Source organism: Aspergillus candidus (genome assembly GCF_002847045.1).
Source record: "Aspergillus candidus strain CBS 102.13 unplaced genomic scaffold BDW47scaffold_12, whole genome shotgun sequence".
Classification (NCBI taxonomy): domain Eukaryota; kingdom Fungi; phylum Ascomycota; class Eurotiomycetes; order Eurotiales; family Aspergillaceae; genus Aspergillus; species Aspergillus candidus.
This window is the reverse complement of record NW_020194017.1, coordinates 1-14,747: the sequence shown is the minus strand read 5'-3', so window position 1 is coordinate 14,747 and position 14,747 is coordinate 1. Positions and strand designations below refer to the sequence as shown.

Below are 14,747 nucleotides of genomic sequence, written 5' to 3'. Positions count from 1 at the left end.
AGAAACCGAAATCAGGTGGTGTAGGCTTGGTTGGGGATAGACCGGCTATGCAGATAAAAGTACAGATATGACGCTGAATGACGAGTCCCTAACGCCAGACGATGTATGCCCATGTCCATTTACTCTTCTGACCGTCCGCCGCCGACCAAGTAACCGTAATACATTGTGCAGCCCCAGAGTGACTCGACTCGGGAAAGCAAAGAAACCGCCATAAGGATACTATGCATGTCAAGATGTATGTGCGTGGTGGTCGCAAGGCACGACGTTCATGAAATCGTCCCGCGTAGATGGATCGTATCGCATATGGTACGCCGCGGCGGGCGCACGCGTGCAGGGCGAAACAGCCAGGTAAAGCCACTGCATCTCCAGTCCATGGAAGTCTACGAGCGTGCCCCATTGCCTCCAGGATGATCAAGCAGCGGAGAGGCAGCCTTAGGTGTAGTCGGTTTCATACATCCGACGGCGCGGCCCCCTCTTCACCCTTCTTATCTCCATGCGCATCCAGTCCCAACCCATCAAGTTGCCGAATCAATTCCTGAATCTTAATGACCTTCTCCAGCTGCTCGGGAAGCAGCGCCTCGCCCTGATTCTTCTTATCGCGCAGCTCCCTCGCCTGCCGGATCTTCTTCTTGAGATTGCGGGCCTTTTTCTCCTTCTCCGCCTCGGGATCCTCCTCAACCTTGTCTTCAACAGCCTTCGACCCCGCGTCCTTCGCAGACGGAGGAGTGCGCCAGTTCTCCAAATCCCTCACGCTCTTCCCCTCCGTCTCCCCGTCAGGTCCCCCAGTAGTGGCCTTGGCCTTCTTCTTCGCCTCCCGCCGCTTGGCATTCTTATTGCTGGCCGCCCCGTCGGTGCTGTTGTCGGCGGCGGCGGTGGTGGTAGTGGCGGTAGTGGGCTTCAACCCCTCCGCGCCAGGAACGCCGCCCCCGGGCGTCTTCCCGCGGTTTTTCCACGCCGCCGCTGCGCGGTTCCGGTAGAGCTCGACGTCCTCGGGCGGCTTGTAGCCTGGACGAACGCGGATCTCGCGGCGTTTGGAGCCATCTGGGCGAACGGAGGAGGGAATGAAGCGTTCTCCGGTGACGGCGTCTGTGGTGATGCCTGCGTTGGAGGGAGGCATGATTGTTTTTTGGGTGGCTTAGATTCAAACAAGAAAAAGAAAAGGAAATGCGAGACGAAATAGAGATTGATCGCACAAAGGCAGACGGTGAGGAGAGTTGACTTTGACGAGTCAATGAGAGTGAGAGAACAGCCTTCTATCCCACAAGGGAAGAGCTGCAGGGACTGGAGTGAAAGATGGAGATGCGCATCATCATCATCATCATCATCATCATCGGGCATTTGTGAAGTGATAGTCACATGAGGATGAGGTAATCTGTCTGCCTCAGGCTAAATTATATGCCTCAGGCGAGACTCCATGCCCCAGGCCACCCGACTGCCCGACCGACCAATCAGCAGCCCGATAATTCCCGGCTTAAGCTCGCTCAGCCAACTCCGACTTCAAACTTCATCACTTCAATCTCCATATCGACGTTCAGCGCTCTACTTTCTCCCCCCCCACCCCTCAACCTCATTCTACTCCGTCACAATGGCCGGCACTGTATGTTTACAACACCCTTTTCTTACTACCTACCGGGATCCATTGAATTGGCTAACCCCCTCCAGATCGCTTCCGCCATCTACCAGTCCGTCTCCGTCTCCCCGACTTCCGACGACCCCCGACGGGTCGCGCGTCTTTCGCACTCGCTAACTGAACGTTTTCACCGATCTCTAGGGGCCTGATCCGCAGAAATGCCGTCTACCTGACCAGCATCTTCGCCGGTGCCTTTGCTTTTGAGCTGTACGCCGAATCGCCCCCTCCTCCCGTCTTCTCCCGTCTCGGGAGTCCGCGACAAGTAGTCCATGACCGCTAACCATACATCTTTCACTGCAGGGCCTTCGACACCGGCTCCAACAAGGTCTGGGACGCCATCAACCGTGGCGTACGTATCCCGACACCCCCCTTCTATCGATCAATTGAAGACATGACGTGGCTGACAATGGGTGTATACAGCGTCAATGGAAGGACATCAAGCACCAGTACCTGGTCAAGGAGGAGGAAGATGACGAATAGATTTCGCACCCTTTTCGGATCGATGGGGTGAGGGTTCGCGTGTGATTATACTCCTTTTATTATATTTTACCCATGGATAGTACTCGGAGAGGTGGATCTGTATGAAATAGAGTCGCATTGCCTGTCAGGGTGAACTGTTTTTTTTTTCTCCGTCTTCTTCTTTTTCTATTCTAGTTCCATTTCCCCTTTTTGAAATGAGCCTACATGTATTAAATGTGGTAGATATCATCATGCGATAGGCACAGTAGAGATGGTGTTGCCAAGGCGTTTGGGACGTTTGCACGGGACTCGTTATCTCAAGGCAACTCGAGTCCCCTCTTTCTCACCTCTTCTTTCCCCTCTTCTGTCCTCCAAATTTCTCTCGCCGTCTTCAACTGTGTGGTCTCCTTGTGGTGATATAAATTCGGTGGAATTCATCCGACCGATCGGTGGTCAACCCTCCCTCCTCACACAGTTATCTCATTGGCGGGTGAGGCCCAACGCGGTGTTATTCCCCCACAGTGACATCTACAGCACCTCCGTCGCTCTGTCCACCACCCGATTTTTTTCCCCTCCTCTCACTCCTTCTGAATCACCCCACCTGTCCACTTTTCTTCTTGTTCTGGGCTTGGTGTATTTATCTCCTGGCGAAATTCTTCTTGGTTGATTGGTTCTGAAGACGACCGTCGATCTGTACAGCTTCTTTCCGCCTGATCACCGCATCGTCCCGCCACACCGAACGTCCCATCCTACCAACCGCGGTTTTCTCCTTTTCACCCCCCCGATCCGGTGCATGGGTGACGCCGGTTTCGATCGTCGATTATAAATAATGCCGACGGAATGTGAGAGGATCTTGGGTGAAGGCCTTCGTCGGCTTCCGGCCCGGCATGATTTCCGCTATGGGCCTCAGGCGGAGAAGGACTTGCTTGAGCTTCTGTTTCGCTCCCTCAGCGGCCACAACGACGATCGCCTTCGTCTACTATTTCCCGAAGGTCCACCGACCGGTCCCTGGAAGTTGGCCGAGGCCCAGGGCGCCAAGGAAGGGGCCGAGTACACCGAGGCGGCGCGGGGTAAACGCTGTGGCCATATCTTCCGCGCCGGCGAGGCGACCTACCGATGCGTCACTTGTGCGGCCGACGATACCTGTGTTCTCTGCAGTCGCTGCTTCGACGCCTCCGACCACACGGGCCACCAGTATCAGATCTCCCTCTCGTCCGGAAACTGTGGCTGCTGCGACTGCGGCGACGACGAGGCCTGGCGACTGCCCCTCTTCTGCGCGATCCATACCGATAGTGGCGATCAGAAGGGGAAGCAGCGTGCCCAGGCCCAGCTGCCCCGAGACTGGGTCGACTCCATTCGCATGACCATCGCCCGTGTGCTCGACTACTTCTGCGACGTCATCTCCTGCTCCCCGGAGCAGCTGCGTCTGCCCAAGACCGAGGAGGGTATCCGGCTGGACGAGGAGGCCTCGCGACTGAGCTCCGACTGGTACGGCGAGGCCGATCAGGCGGAGGACGAGCCCGAGTTCGCCCTCGTCCTGTGGAACGACGAGAAGCACACCATTCGGGATGTCGCCAACCAGGTCACCCGCGCCTGTCGGGAGCGGGACCGTTTCGGCAACGACCGCGCCCACGAGACTAACGATATCGGCCGGAGTGTGATCCGCTACTCCAAGGACCTGCCGCGCTTGCTGGAGATCTCCCGCGTCATCGAACACATCAAGGTCACCCTGACCATCCGCTCGGCCCGCGACACCTTCCGCGAGCAGATGTGCGGCACCATCGTCGAGTGGCTGGCCGACATCGCCGGCTGCAGTGTGCTGGAGGACAACGAGATCCTGCGCCACACCATCTGTGAGGAGCTGCTGGGCCCGTGGTATACCGGTAGCCCCGCCTCCAATGCCAACATCGGTCTGAAGGGCATCGACGACCACCAGCGGTCGGAGGATCCGCCTATCCGGACGGTCATGCTCACCGTTTCGCCGCAGGGCCAATTCATCCTGGCCACCAACGACGACGACGATGAGGACGACGACGAGGACGAAGAAGAAATTGACAATGCCAATGACCCGACCATCCACGAGGAGGAGGTGGACGACGAAGATCTGATGGGGGCCCACGACGATGATGCGGATGACGAAGACGACATGGAGATCGACCTCAACCGGCTGCGGGAGGAGGTGGAGACAGGGGAGGACGAAGACGAGGATATGATCATGGGGAACACCCATGACGCCGTCAGCATCGCCGAGACGCTCATCGGATATGCCCGTGCACGGGCCGCGGACCGCGCATCGCCGCCAGCGCAGGGCCAGCCGGAGGGCCAGCCGCTGCCGCCGCCGCCTCCGCCCCCGCCACAGGAACTCCCCGAGCAGCAGCAGCAGCAGCAGCAGCCACCACCACCTCCGCCGTCGCACGCGCTGGGGGGCATCCCCGAGACCCGCGACGCGAACCAGCGACCAACCTCGTACATCGCCATCCCCGAGACCCCGTCGGGAGCCATCCGCCCGCCCCCCGGCGCGGCGCCCGCGTACTGGGAGGTTCTGCCCTCGGCCCCCAAGCCCGGGGAGAATATCCCCGCCTACGAGAATCTGTGGGAACGCACGCGCCTAGACTGGATGGTGCTCTTCGATCTACGGCTGTGGAAGAAGACTCGCACGGACCTACGCGATCTGTACATCGGGACTGTGGTCAACGTGCCGCAATTCAAGCGCGTCATGGGCCTGCGGTTGTCGGCCCTCTACACGGCGCTGGCCCAACTCTACCTGATCGCCGACCGGGAACCCGACCATTCAATTGTCAACCTGTCGCTGCAGCTGCTCACCACCCCTTCAATCACCGAGGAGATCGTGGTGCGGGGCAACTTCCTGACGAATGTCATGGCCATCCTCTACACCTTCCTGACGACACGGCAGGTCGGCGAGCCATCCCAGGTGAATCCGAACGCGACGCTGGCGTTCGAGGCCGGGTCGGTCAACAACCGCCGCCTTTACCACTTCTTCCTCGACCTGCGGTACCTGCTGCAGTCCGAGTACGTGCAGACCCGCGTGCGCACCGAGGACCAGTACCTGTCACAGTTCCTGGATCTGGTCAAGCTGTCGCAGGGTATCTGCCCCAACGTGCGGGCCGTTGGCGAGCATGTCGAATACGAGGCGGACGCGTGGATCAGCGCTTCAATCTTGATGCGGGAGATCAACCGGCTGTGCCGCCAATTCTGCGAGGCGTTCCGCAACCCGGAGCGGGACGGTGGGGATCACCTGCTGCGCGCCATCCGGAAGGCCACGGTAGCTGCCGTTGTCCACTCGTCCGGCATCGAACGCAAGCGATTCGAGCAGGCGGAGATCAAAGAATACGTGCGCTTCAAGTCGCTACCGTGTTTCGACTTCGAGGTCGACCCGTCCGGTCAGCTCCCCCGCCACCGCGTCGTGGACTTTGTCGTCGAGCGGGGATCCATCAGCTTCCACCACGCCCTGCACTACACGCTGTCGTGGCTCCTCGAGTGTGGCTGCAATGTGAGCAGCGCCCTGATGCGGGATGTCTTGCTGGAGGCGGCGCAGATCGCCAACGACCGTTATCTCCACGACCCGACGCTCAGCCCCGAGGATCTGCTGCTGTCCATGTTTGACTACCCGCTCCGCGTGTGCGCCTGGCTCGCCCAGATGAAGGCCGGCATGTGGGTGCGCAACGGTCTGAGTCTGCGCCACCAGATGCTGCAGTACCGCGGCGTGTCTTCCCGCGACTTCGCCTACTACCGCGACATTTTCCTGCTCCAGACCGCACTGGTGACGTGCGACCCCAGCCGCGTCCTCGCGTCCATCGCCGAGCGCTTCGGCATGGTAGATTGGATGACCCGCAACTACACGCCGCGACCGGGCGGCGAGGAGAGCCAGATCATTGATGTCGCGGAGGAGTTTGTCCACTTGCTGGTTATTCTGCTGACGGACCGCAACTCGCTCACGGCCATCGACGACAGCGACGGTATGACCCGCGAGAACATCCGCCGGGATGTCGCCCACGTCTTGTGCTTCAAGCCGCTGTCGTTCTCCGACCTGTCGACGCGGCTCAGCGACCGGCTCCTGGACGCCGACCAGTTCCAAGACGTGCTGGAGGAAGTCGCCAACTTCCGTGCGCCCGAGGGGCTCAACGACACGGGTACTTTTGAGCTGAAGCCGGAGTATCTCGCGTTGATCGACCCGTACAGCGCCCACTACACCAAGAACCAGCGCGACGAGGCGGAGAACATCTACAAGGAGTGGGTGGCCAAGTCGACGGGCAAGAAGGCGTCCGACATCGTCTTTGAGCCCAAGCTCCGCCCGGTCACCACGGGTGCCTTTGCGGACCTCCCCCGATTTACCGAGACGGCCTTGTTCGCCCAAATCGTCCACCAGTGCCTCGACTATGTGATGTCGTCCAAGGAGCGCACCCCGAGCATCCCGCCGACCCGTGTGGAGACCTTCCTGCAGGTCATTTTGCATCTTGTCCTGGCCGCATCGCTCGAAGATCACTCCGACGAGGATGCGGTGTCGGATGTGGGCCAAGGGTCGTTCGTCTCACAGGCGCTGACCAAGGCGCGCGCCACCCAGGCTGGGAACCTGACGATTGTCGGCCTGTTGGAGAAGATCTCCGTGATGACCGAATTCGCGGCTTGTGGCCCCAAGATCCGTCACATTCTCAAGAAGCTTTGGCAGAAGCGACCCCGGGCGTACACCTCGGCCACGGCCTCCTTACAGTTTCCCTTCGACCGGGTCGACACGAACTCTCCGGCCGTCGATCCCGACAACGAAAAAGAGAAGAAGAAGAAGGCGGCCCTGGAGCGGCAGGCGCGCGTGATGGCCCAGTTCCAGCAGCAGCAGCAGAACTTCTTGAACAGCCAGGGCGCCATCGAGTGGGGGGAGGAAGACGACGACGACGACTTCAGCGATCTCGAGGACGCGGAAGCCGAGGCCACACCCGAGACGAAGCTCTGGAAGTACCCCAGCGGTACCTGCATCCTCTGCCAAGAGGAGACCAGCGACTCGAGGCTGTTTGGCACCTTTGCGCTGATCCAGGACAGCAACATTTTCCGGCAGACCGACATCCGCGACCCCGACTGGGTCCAGGAGGCGCTGCACACGCCGGCCAGCCTGGACCGATCGGCCGAGAGCATCCGTCCGTTTGGCGTCGCGGGCGCCAACCATACCACCGTCCGACGACTCGACTCGACCGGTGGGGAGGTCATCAGCGACAAGGTCGGACTCAGCAAGGGGTTCAACGCGAAGAATACGCAGCGGGGGCCCGTCACTACAGGGTGTGGGCATATCATGCATTACTCGTGTTTCGAGGTCTACTACACAGCGACGCATCGACGCCACACCCAGCAGATTGCCCGGAACCACCCCGAGAATCTGAAGCTGAACGAATTCGTCTGTCCGCTGTGCAAGGCTTTGGGCAATGCCTTCCTGCCCATCACCTGGAAAGGCAAGGAGGAGTCGTACCCGGGTGCCCTGGCGACGACCGTGTCGTTTGACGAGTTTATGAGTGATCAGGTGCCAGGCGCGCTAGCCCAGCCGCGCCATCATCTGCTGATCCACAACAAACCGGCCGCGTCGGCGTCCTACCAGGATCTCTTTGCCGACTACCTGTCTCGCGCGCTGGTGCCGCCGCTGGCCACCAAGGTCGACCAGTTGATGACGTCGTCTCTTCCGTCGTCGACCGCATCGGCGACATCGCACTTCCTGCCGACGGCACGGATGCCGATGCCGGGGATCTTCCCGCAGGCGACGCAGCCGGAGGAGGTGCCCGTCGTGACCAGCCCGCAGCAGGGGCCCAGCGAGAGCCCAATGTCGGAACTTCTCGAGATCTACAACCGACTGAAGCGGACGCTGCGGCTGAACCACGTCCACTCGACGTTCAGCCACCCGCCCGAGACGATCAACAGCGATGACCTCGTGCACACGGACTCGCTCTTCCAGAGCTTCGGGTGCAGCATCGCGGCGGCGGAGATCCAGCAGCGGGGCGTGGAGTCAGCACCGGGAAGCACGCTACTCGACAAGATCCCGCAGCTGACCCTGACGCACCTGCGCGTGCTAGCCGAATCAGCTTTGACGTACGCAGCAGTCGGGTGTCTGCACGGCACGCGGGACCCGCACAGCCGCCCGGCGCAGGAGTTCCAGGAGATGCACCGACAGCGGCTCTGCCAGCTATTCGTGGGGCATCCGAGCTTGAGCCGGTCGGCGCTCCTCGACGACGTGCGCGATATCGAGCCGCTACTGGGCAAGGACATCTTCGTGTTCCTGTCGGAGTGCTCGCTGTCGCTGCTGCCGGTGCTGCCGATAGACATCCGGCATCTGATCCGCCTGTGCTACGTCGCAGAGATCGTCAAGGTGGCCGTGACGTACGTGCTGTGGCCGCTGGGTTTGCGCGAGGAGCTGGCGCGCCACGGCGGCGAGGCGGCCCACGCGGCGGAGCTGGACCAGACCGACCCGCGGTACGAGCACACCCGGAGCTTCTTCAGCACGATCGTGGCGGAACTCAAGTCGAACTCGGTGGGCCGGGCCGAGGGATCATCTTTCCCGGCAGAGAGCGGCTACGTCAAAGACGGCGTGGAGTCCGCAACACCGGGGGTGCTGGTGGCGCTGCGACAGCTGCTCTCGCGCTACGCACTGAGCTTCCTGCGCAAGACGGTGATCCTGCTGCATGTGCAGCACGGGGTGGAGTTCCCGCACACCGGGTTCGCGGACCTGGAGGCGTCAGAGCTAGAGCGTCTCAGCCAAGCGATGCAGCTACCCTCGCTAGACGAAATTCTCGCGTCGGTGGGACCGGCGCGCTCGACAGAGCGGGCCTTCGACGGGGTGGTGTCGGGATGGATCTTCCACTGGAACGCATCGCGGTCTGGAGTGCGGATTGGCGACCACAAGCTGTGGCCTAGCCTGGGCCACCCGGCACTGTTCGAGCTGGTGGGACTGCCCAAGTACTACGACAGCTTGATCGAAGAGGCGAACCGCCGACGGTGCCCGAACACGAAAAAGGAGCTGACGGACCCGAGCATCTGCCTGTTCTGCGGGGAGATCTTCTGCTCGCAGGCGGTTTGCTGCATGCAGAACCGGCAGGGGGGGTGTAACCAGCATTTGCAGCGGTATTTATCCCTCCCTTCCTCCCTGTCTCTCTTTCTCCCTATATATGTGTACATATGCTAATCAAAACAGATGCGGCAAAAACGTCGGCCTGTTCATCAACATCCGCAAATGCACAGTTCTCTACCTCCACCGCCGCAACGGATCATGGCACTACGCACCGTACCTGGATCGCCACGGCGAGGTCGACCCTGGCCTGCGACGCAACCGCCAGCTGATCCTCAACCAGAAGCGATACGACCGACTGCTGCGCGACGTGTGGCTATCGCATGGGATCCCAGCCACGATCAGCCGGAAGCTGGAGGCGGACATTAACAACGGGGGTTGGGAGACGATTTAAGCCACATTCCATTTTCGTTGTTGTGTTTGTTTGGGGGGGATAAAAAGCATGGTTGTTCATACTGGTATTGTTTGCACATGATGGATAGACTGGTTTGGATGGTGTATGGAATGAATGAATGCATGTGTGGTGTGATATGATATCCTGAATACTGGATGGGTATCGATATCTAGATCTTATCGAATAAGTCGTGGACTGACTGTATGTAGTGGAGATGAAATGGTATATACGCACCACGCTATCCTGGGAATTCATCTTTGTTGTTTTTGTTTTCTTGTTTGTTTGAAGATAATGAGTTGGTTGATCAGACAATGAAGGGATTTGAACAATGCTTTGCTTTGGGATATAAGTAGTCTCATCCTCGTCCGCCTGTATATCAGTATCATCACATACGGACTATCCATCCATCCCAATCAATATACGCTCTCTCTCTCTCTCTCTCTCTCTCTCTCCAACGGCATCGAAACCCCGAATTCACAATTCCTATCAGGCTTGATATAGCCAACCCCCCACTCTCCCCCCAATACAATCAACTAACAACCAACTAACCTAAGAACAGACCCACTATGCAAACCACAACCTTCACCCCCCAAACCACCCTCTACCTAACCCTCCCCAACACCGAGCCCTACGACACCAACCCCTGGTACATCTTCGTGCCCCTCCTGGGCAAATTCACCGACCCCGAGCTCCTCACCATGCTCATCCGCTTCACATCAACCATCGAGCGGCCACGATACGAGTTCAGGCTATGCGGTGACTCGTCCACTCGCGGCGGCGTGTGGATCGAGATCATGGTTGCGCCGGGCTGCTCCCCTAGCGACGTGATATTGCGGATGTTTTCGGGGCTGAGGATGCTGCAGGATTTGGTGCTCGATGGAGGGGATGGGTTTGCGCTGGTGCTTCATAAGGATCCGGTTTATGGGGTTGATGAGTTTACGGATGGGAGGTCGGGGTTGGGGTTGGAGGAGAGGTTGTTGGCTGCTGTGCCGAGACGGTGATTGATGTTGGAGTGTAGGGCTTGACTTTATTTATATTCCAGCAGAGGATGTAGGTGGGGTCTTTTCTCCTTCCTCTTCTTCTTCTTCTTCTTTTGGATTCATTATGTAGGGGTGATGAAATGGCACGTATATACCAGCTGCATTGTCCTGTTCTAGTCTTTGTTAGTTTTATTCAAGTCTTTATGAGATAATGAAGCATTCGAACAAAGCCTTGAGTGTATAGTATATATAGTGCATCTTCACCCATCAGTTACCAGACCATCACATCTGGCCCTCCTGACTATCCACCCAAAACACTAATCTACTCTCCACTGAATCTATTGATCAACCAACTAACCTAAAGCAGAACCCAAGATGTTCCGCGTCAAAGGCACCACCTTCAACTCCGGAACCCGATTCTACCTGACCATCCCCAACGATGAATCCTCCGTCGAATACGCCGCCTGGTACATCTTCGTCCCCATACACACACAAGGACGACTCAGCGACCCAGAGCTCATGGCCGAACTCGTGGAATACGCGGCAGGCATCGAGGTGCCAGAAGAGGAGCTCAAGTACCGCAGGGACGCGTTCAGCTATGGCGGCTTGTGGATCGAGATTGTGACGCCGCTGAGCTGTAACTGCAGTGATGTGATACTGCGTCTGTTTACGGGACTGAAGGCCCTTCAGGATTTTGTGGGCAATGGCCAGTTTCCGGGTAGACCGCCCCTGATGCAGCACCCGATGTATAGTGTGGAGGACTTTGCAGATGATTTTCCGGCTATGATTGTGCGGAGGAGGCAGAGGTAGGTAGGACTTTCTTGAGTATTTCTTTCTGTGTTTGGTTCTATTGTTGGGGTGGGTGGTTTCTTGGGTTGGGATAAAGTACAGATGTTGGGATGGTTTAGATATGATACAATGAATGATTCGAACAAAGCGTCTTTCTTGTGCATTATAAATAGTAGCCCTATCCCTCGTTCATAATATACAAATAATCATCCACACCTACGACTACTATACACACTCTCAACCACCACCAATCCTTATACTCAGCTTCTAATCAGGCTTGATATAACAGACCTCACAAGCCTCTCACCCAACAATTTACAACCAACTAACCCTACAAAGCAGATATAGAAAGCAAACAGACCCAATATGTCCCGCCCCCCAATGCACGCCACCACCTTCAACACCGAAACCCGGCTCTATCTCACTCTTCCTAACATTGAATCCCCCGAGAGCTGCGCCTATTACATCTTCGTTCCTATCTTTGGACGATTCACAGACGCAGAGATTCTCTCCGAGCTCATCCGCTTCGCGACGAACATCCAGACGCCGCTAGACACGCTCCAGCTGCCTGGCAATGCCTTCCGCCGTGGTGGTCTGTGGCTTGAGCTTCTGACGCCGCTGGGCTGTAATTGTAGCGACGTGGTGCTGCGTCTGTTTGCGGGGTTGAAGGAGTTCCAGGAGATGCTGGCGCAGGAGGGAGGTAAGCTGGCGCTCGTGGAGAGTCCGGTTTACGGGGTGGATGACTTTTCGGAGCGATTTCCAAATATGATTATGCCGAAGGGGGGTGGGTAATAGGTAAAGTTCTTTTTTTCTCTTTGTTAGATTGTTTAGAATGGGGTTTGGATTATATGTGCTCGGATGAGTTGGATATCTGATAGAAACATAGGGGGTTTTGCACTTACTGGATATGAATGTAGATGTAATACAGATATAATATGTTCATACTAGACCACTAGTCGAATCAGGACATAATCACTGATCGTCAGGGATATAGAGAATGGTAATCTGATACAGGACAGTCTGCTAGTTGCCTTGGGCTTTCACCTTTATATCTTCCTTTACATCTTCCTGGTATATTCGTCATTCATCATTCATCGTTGGATCAGTATCGTCCTACTTGTTTCATCTAGACTACTTAGCTAGCGCTTCAAGATTGGTTCTATACGACTGACAGCTCTCACAGGCTTTGCTTTTGGACCAGAATCTATACCGCCTGATATACAGTCTAAAACCTACAGGATCTACAGCTTGATCCAATCTGCCTCTGGCGTGCTGACTGGATGCTATCATCCAGAACACTTCATGGGGCATGCTCACCCATACCCCTGAAGACTATCGAGGTTGACTGTAACGCTTTGTTGATTGTCACGCTTCTCAAGGACACAAAGCCAGTGCATAATACCCTTTATGGTCAATACAGAATGCCCTTTATACTCGAGCCTATATCGCCTGCAATGGCTTTGTCAAGCAAAGAACAACAAAGGCCTTTGTTGCATGACAAGCAGCGACTATAAATTGACCAGCAGCCGCTTGATTCGTCTCAACATCACCATCAGCACACTCTCCTACGTCCCAAATACATCCTAGTACGCCGATCAAGCCAGCACCATGCCGCAATCTAGTCACTCCGACAAGTCAAGCTCGGGGCACACTTGCGATTGTCCAAACGGGGCCTCCAATACCCCCCGGAGGGTCTCGACCTGGACTCTCCTTTCCATGTTCGTCAATCAAAGCTCCAGCTCATCCAACTCCAGTGCCCGTCAAGGCAGTCAGTCTTCCAGGCCCAACAGCCCCCACAGCTCCAGCTCCCGTCAGTCCAGCCGCCGCAGGAGCACAGCTGGCTTCGACGAATCCAGCTCCCGTCCCCACTTCCGAACCCACCGACGCACCCCCGTATACACGTACGATAAGCCCGACTCGAAGCGCTCGAAGCGCAGCCGCTACTACGACTCGACTACCGTCTTTGAAGGGGACACGCGGTGGTACCTCAGCCTGTTCAACACCGACTCGAAGCACCGTCGGGTCTGGTACGTCTTCTTCCCGACCTCGGGCAAGCCCACCGACGCGGAGCTGGTCGCGCACCTCCAGGCCTGCGCTGCGCAGGTCACGGATCCAATCAAGGCTCTCGAAGACTCCTACGAGGCCACCGGCAGCGGCGTGTGGGTCGAGTTCGCCACGCCGTGTTTCAGCACCCCGGACGAGGCCTTGCGGAGCTTGATATCGGCGCTCGAGGGCCTGGCGCAGGGTGTGGCCAAGGGAGGTCGGCTGCCGATTGATGCGGGTCCGATGTATGTGTAGTCATGAATTTCTCGTAAGTCTTCTTATTCCTTATGTGGATTTCTTATGTGGGAGTAGTGTTTGCTATTCGATTTATTCATGCGTTATTTTATTTACTTTATTTTTTTTCTTCTCGTATAAACCTGTAGGTCATTATCTAAGAGATATATAATTGTAAGCCTACCTCTCAGGTAATGCGAATTAGAATCAGATTCCAGACCAAATCCACAGTTAATCCAGTCCACCAGGAACAAACCTCAAGTAATGACAATTACTCTACAAAAAGCAACAAAAATTAACCCCCCCACAGAAGTTTAGATGTACTGACAGATGCAGTCTCACATCCAGTAGGAAGAGACCCACCGACCCAGCAAGGCAACCAGACCCATCTATACATCCAACCATAGATTCTCAAATAACAAAACCCAAATCCACCCAATCACCACCAAAACCCATCTCCATCCGACCCAGAAACCTCCCACCCCATCATCTCATCAATGGATCAGTCAATGACATGTAAATGACAGCACCTGGACTTAGGTCTCTCATCTCCTCTCGGGCCCCGATCGGCAGGGGTTCCACCCATCTTTGGTCCGACTGTACCAATCGCTTTATTGTGTGGAGGCTACGTCCATGGTTAGGGATGGGGTGGAATGAAGATTGTCATGGCTGTGTGTCTTTTTGCTCTCCTGATTATCTCCGTTTTTCGGTCTTTTTTCTCTTTGTTTTTGGTCGGTTTCGAGTCTATCTATGCACCCCCGCTTTGTTCAAGCAGGCTCCGCTTTGTCTAATTTTCTTTAGCTCGAGGTCTGTTACACATTTGAGCTCTTTCTTTGGAGGCGAGGCGGGTCCTCGCGGTTTTTGTTAGTCTTGTGTTTTGTTCTTGTGGAGGTGGTGGATGCTGGATCGAATTCATTACATATTTCATAGAATTGCAGAGAAGTTAATGCCTCATATTAAATTTAATTAAAGTCGATGGATGTTGATGTCTTTAGCACAGGCTAATTGTTTAGTGTCTTTAGCGTACGTTAATTGTCATTGACAATACACTTAGTCTGATGAGAATGGGAGATCAACGAATGTTGTATTGAATTCTGTCTGCTTTTGATTGTTGTGTAGTATGTACCCTTCTATTCTAACCCTCAGAACGCAAATCAAGTA

The 14,747-nt window shown here is 56.3% G+C and overlaps 7 protein-coding genes across 7 annotated transcripts; 6 read left to right on the top strand and 1 right to left on the bottom strand.

Annotated features, from left to right (window-relative positions):
* Positions 1–4: 4 nt before the first annotated feature.
* BDW47DRAFT_102720 (putative RNA binding protein Pym) lies at positions 5–1,288 on the bottom strand. The gene has a single exon (XM_024811919.1). The coding sequence runs from the start codon at positions 1,115–1,117 to the stop codon at positions 449–451; it is 669 nt and encodes a 222-aa protein (XP_024673575.1). The 5' UTR covers positions 1,118–1,288; the 3' UTR covers positions 5–448.
* A 222-nt stretch (positions 1,289–1,510) lies between these two features.
* Positions 1,511–2,235, top strand: BDW47DRAFT_10293 (cytochrome b-c1 complex subunit 9). The gene is made up of 5 exons (XM_024811955.1): positions 1,511–1,597; positions 1,663–1,682; positions 1,772–1,837; positions 1,931–1,979; positions 2,051–2,235. The coding sequence occupies exons 1-5, from the start codon at positions 1,586–1,588 to the stop codon at positions 2,108–2,110; spliced, it is 207 nt and encodes a 68-aa protein (XP_024673574.1). The 5' UTR covers positions 1,511–1,585; the 3' UTR covers positions 2,111–2,235.
* A 683-nt stretch (positions 2,236–2,918) lies between these two features.
* BDW47DRAFT_124253 (putative ubiquitin-protein ligase E3 component (UBR1)) lies at positions 2,919–9,540 on the top strand (the record flags this gene model as incomplete). Its single annotated transcript, XM_024816217.1, has 2 exons — positions 2,919–9,202; positions 9,273–9,540. The coding sequence occupies 2 exons, from the start codon at positions 2,919–2,921 to the stop codon at positions 9,538–9,540; spliced, it is 6,552 nt and encodes a 2,183-aa protein (XP_024673573.1).
* A 566-nt stretch (positions 9,541–10,106) lies between these two features.
* On the top strand, positions 10,107–10,541 carry BDW47DRAFT_124252 (uncharacterized protein; the record flags this gene model as incomplete). The annotated part of the gene is made up of 1 exon (XM_024816216.1): positions 10,107–10,541. The coding sequence occupies one exon, from the start codon at positions 10,107–10,109 to the stop codon at positions 10,539–10,541; it is 435 nt and encodes a 144-aa protein (XP_024673572.1).
* Positions 10,542–10,895: 354 nt separating this feature from the next.
* BDW47DRAFT_124251 (uncharacterized protein) lies at positions 10,896–11,330 on the top strand (the record flags this gene model as incomplete). The annotated part of the gene is made up of 1 exon (XM_024816215.1): positions 10,896–11,330. The coding sequence occupies one exon, from the start codon at positions 10,896–10,898 to the stop codon at positions 11,328–11,330; it is 435 nt and encodes a 144-aa protein (XP_024673571.1).
* Positions 11,331–11,675: 345 nt separating this feature from the next.
* BDW47DRAFT_124250 (uncharacterized protein) lies at positions 11,676–12,101 on the top strand (the record flags this gene model as incomplete). Its single annotated transcript, XM_024816214.1, has 1 exon — positions 11,676–12,101. The coding sequence occupies one exon, from the start codon at positions 11,676–11,678 to the stop codon at positions 12,099–12,101; it is 426 nt and encodes a 141-aa protein (XP_024673570.1).
* An 816-nt stretch (positions 12,102–12,917) lies between these two features.
* On the top strand, positions 12,918–14,591 carry BDW47DRAFT_124249 (uncharacterized protein; the record flags this gene model as incomplete). Its single annotated transcript, XM_024816213.1, has 2 exons — positions 12,918–13,597; positions 14,582–14,591. The coding sequence occupies 2 exons, from the start codon at positions 12,918–12,920 to the stop codon at positions 14,589–14,591; spliced, it is 690 nt and encodes a 229-aa protein (XP_024673569.1).
* Between the last annotated feature and the right edge of the window lie 156 nt (positions 14,592–14,747).

Bases quoted from the DNA above. Each gene is read 5' to 3' on its own strand.
- BDW47DRAFT_10293 (XM_024811955.1), top strand. The intron at 1,683-1,771 runs GTCCGTCTCCGT...ACCGATCTCTAG, and splicing joins ATCGCTTCCGCCATCTACCA to GGGCCTGATCCGCAGAAATG. The intron at 1,838-1,930 runs GTACGCCGAATC...CTTTCACTGCAG, and splicing joins GGTGCCTTTGCTTTTGAGCT to GGCCTTCGACACCGGCTCCA.
- BDW47DRAFT_102720 (XM_024811919.1), bottom strand. From the start codon at position 1,117: ATGCCTCCCTCCAACGCAGGCATCACCACAGACGCCGTCACCGGAGAA.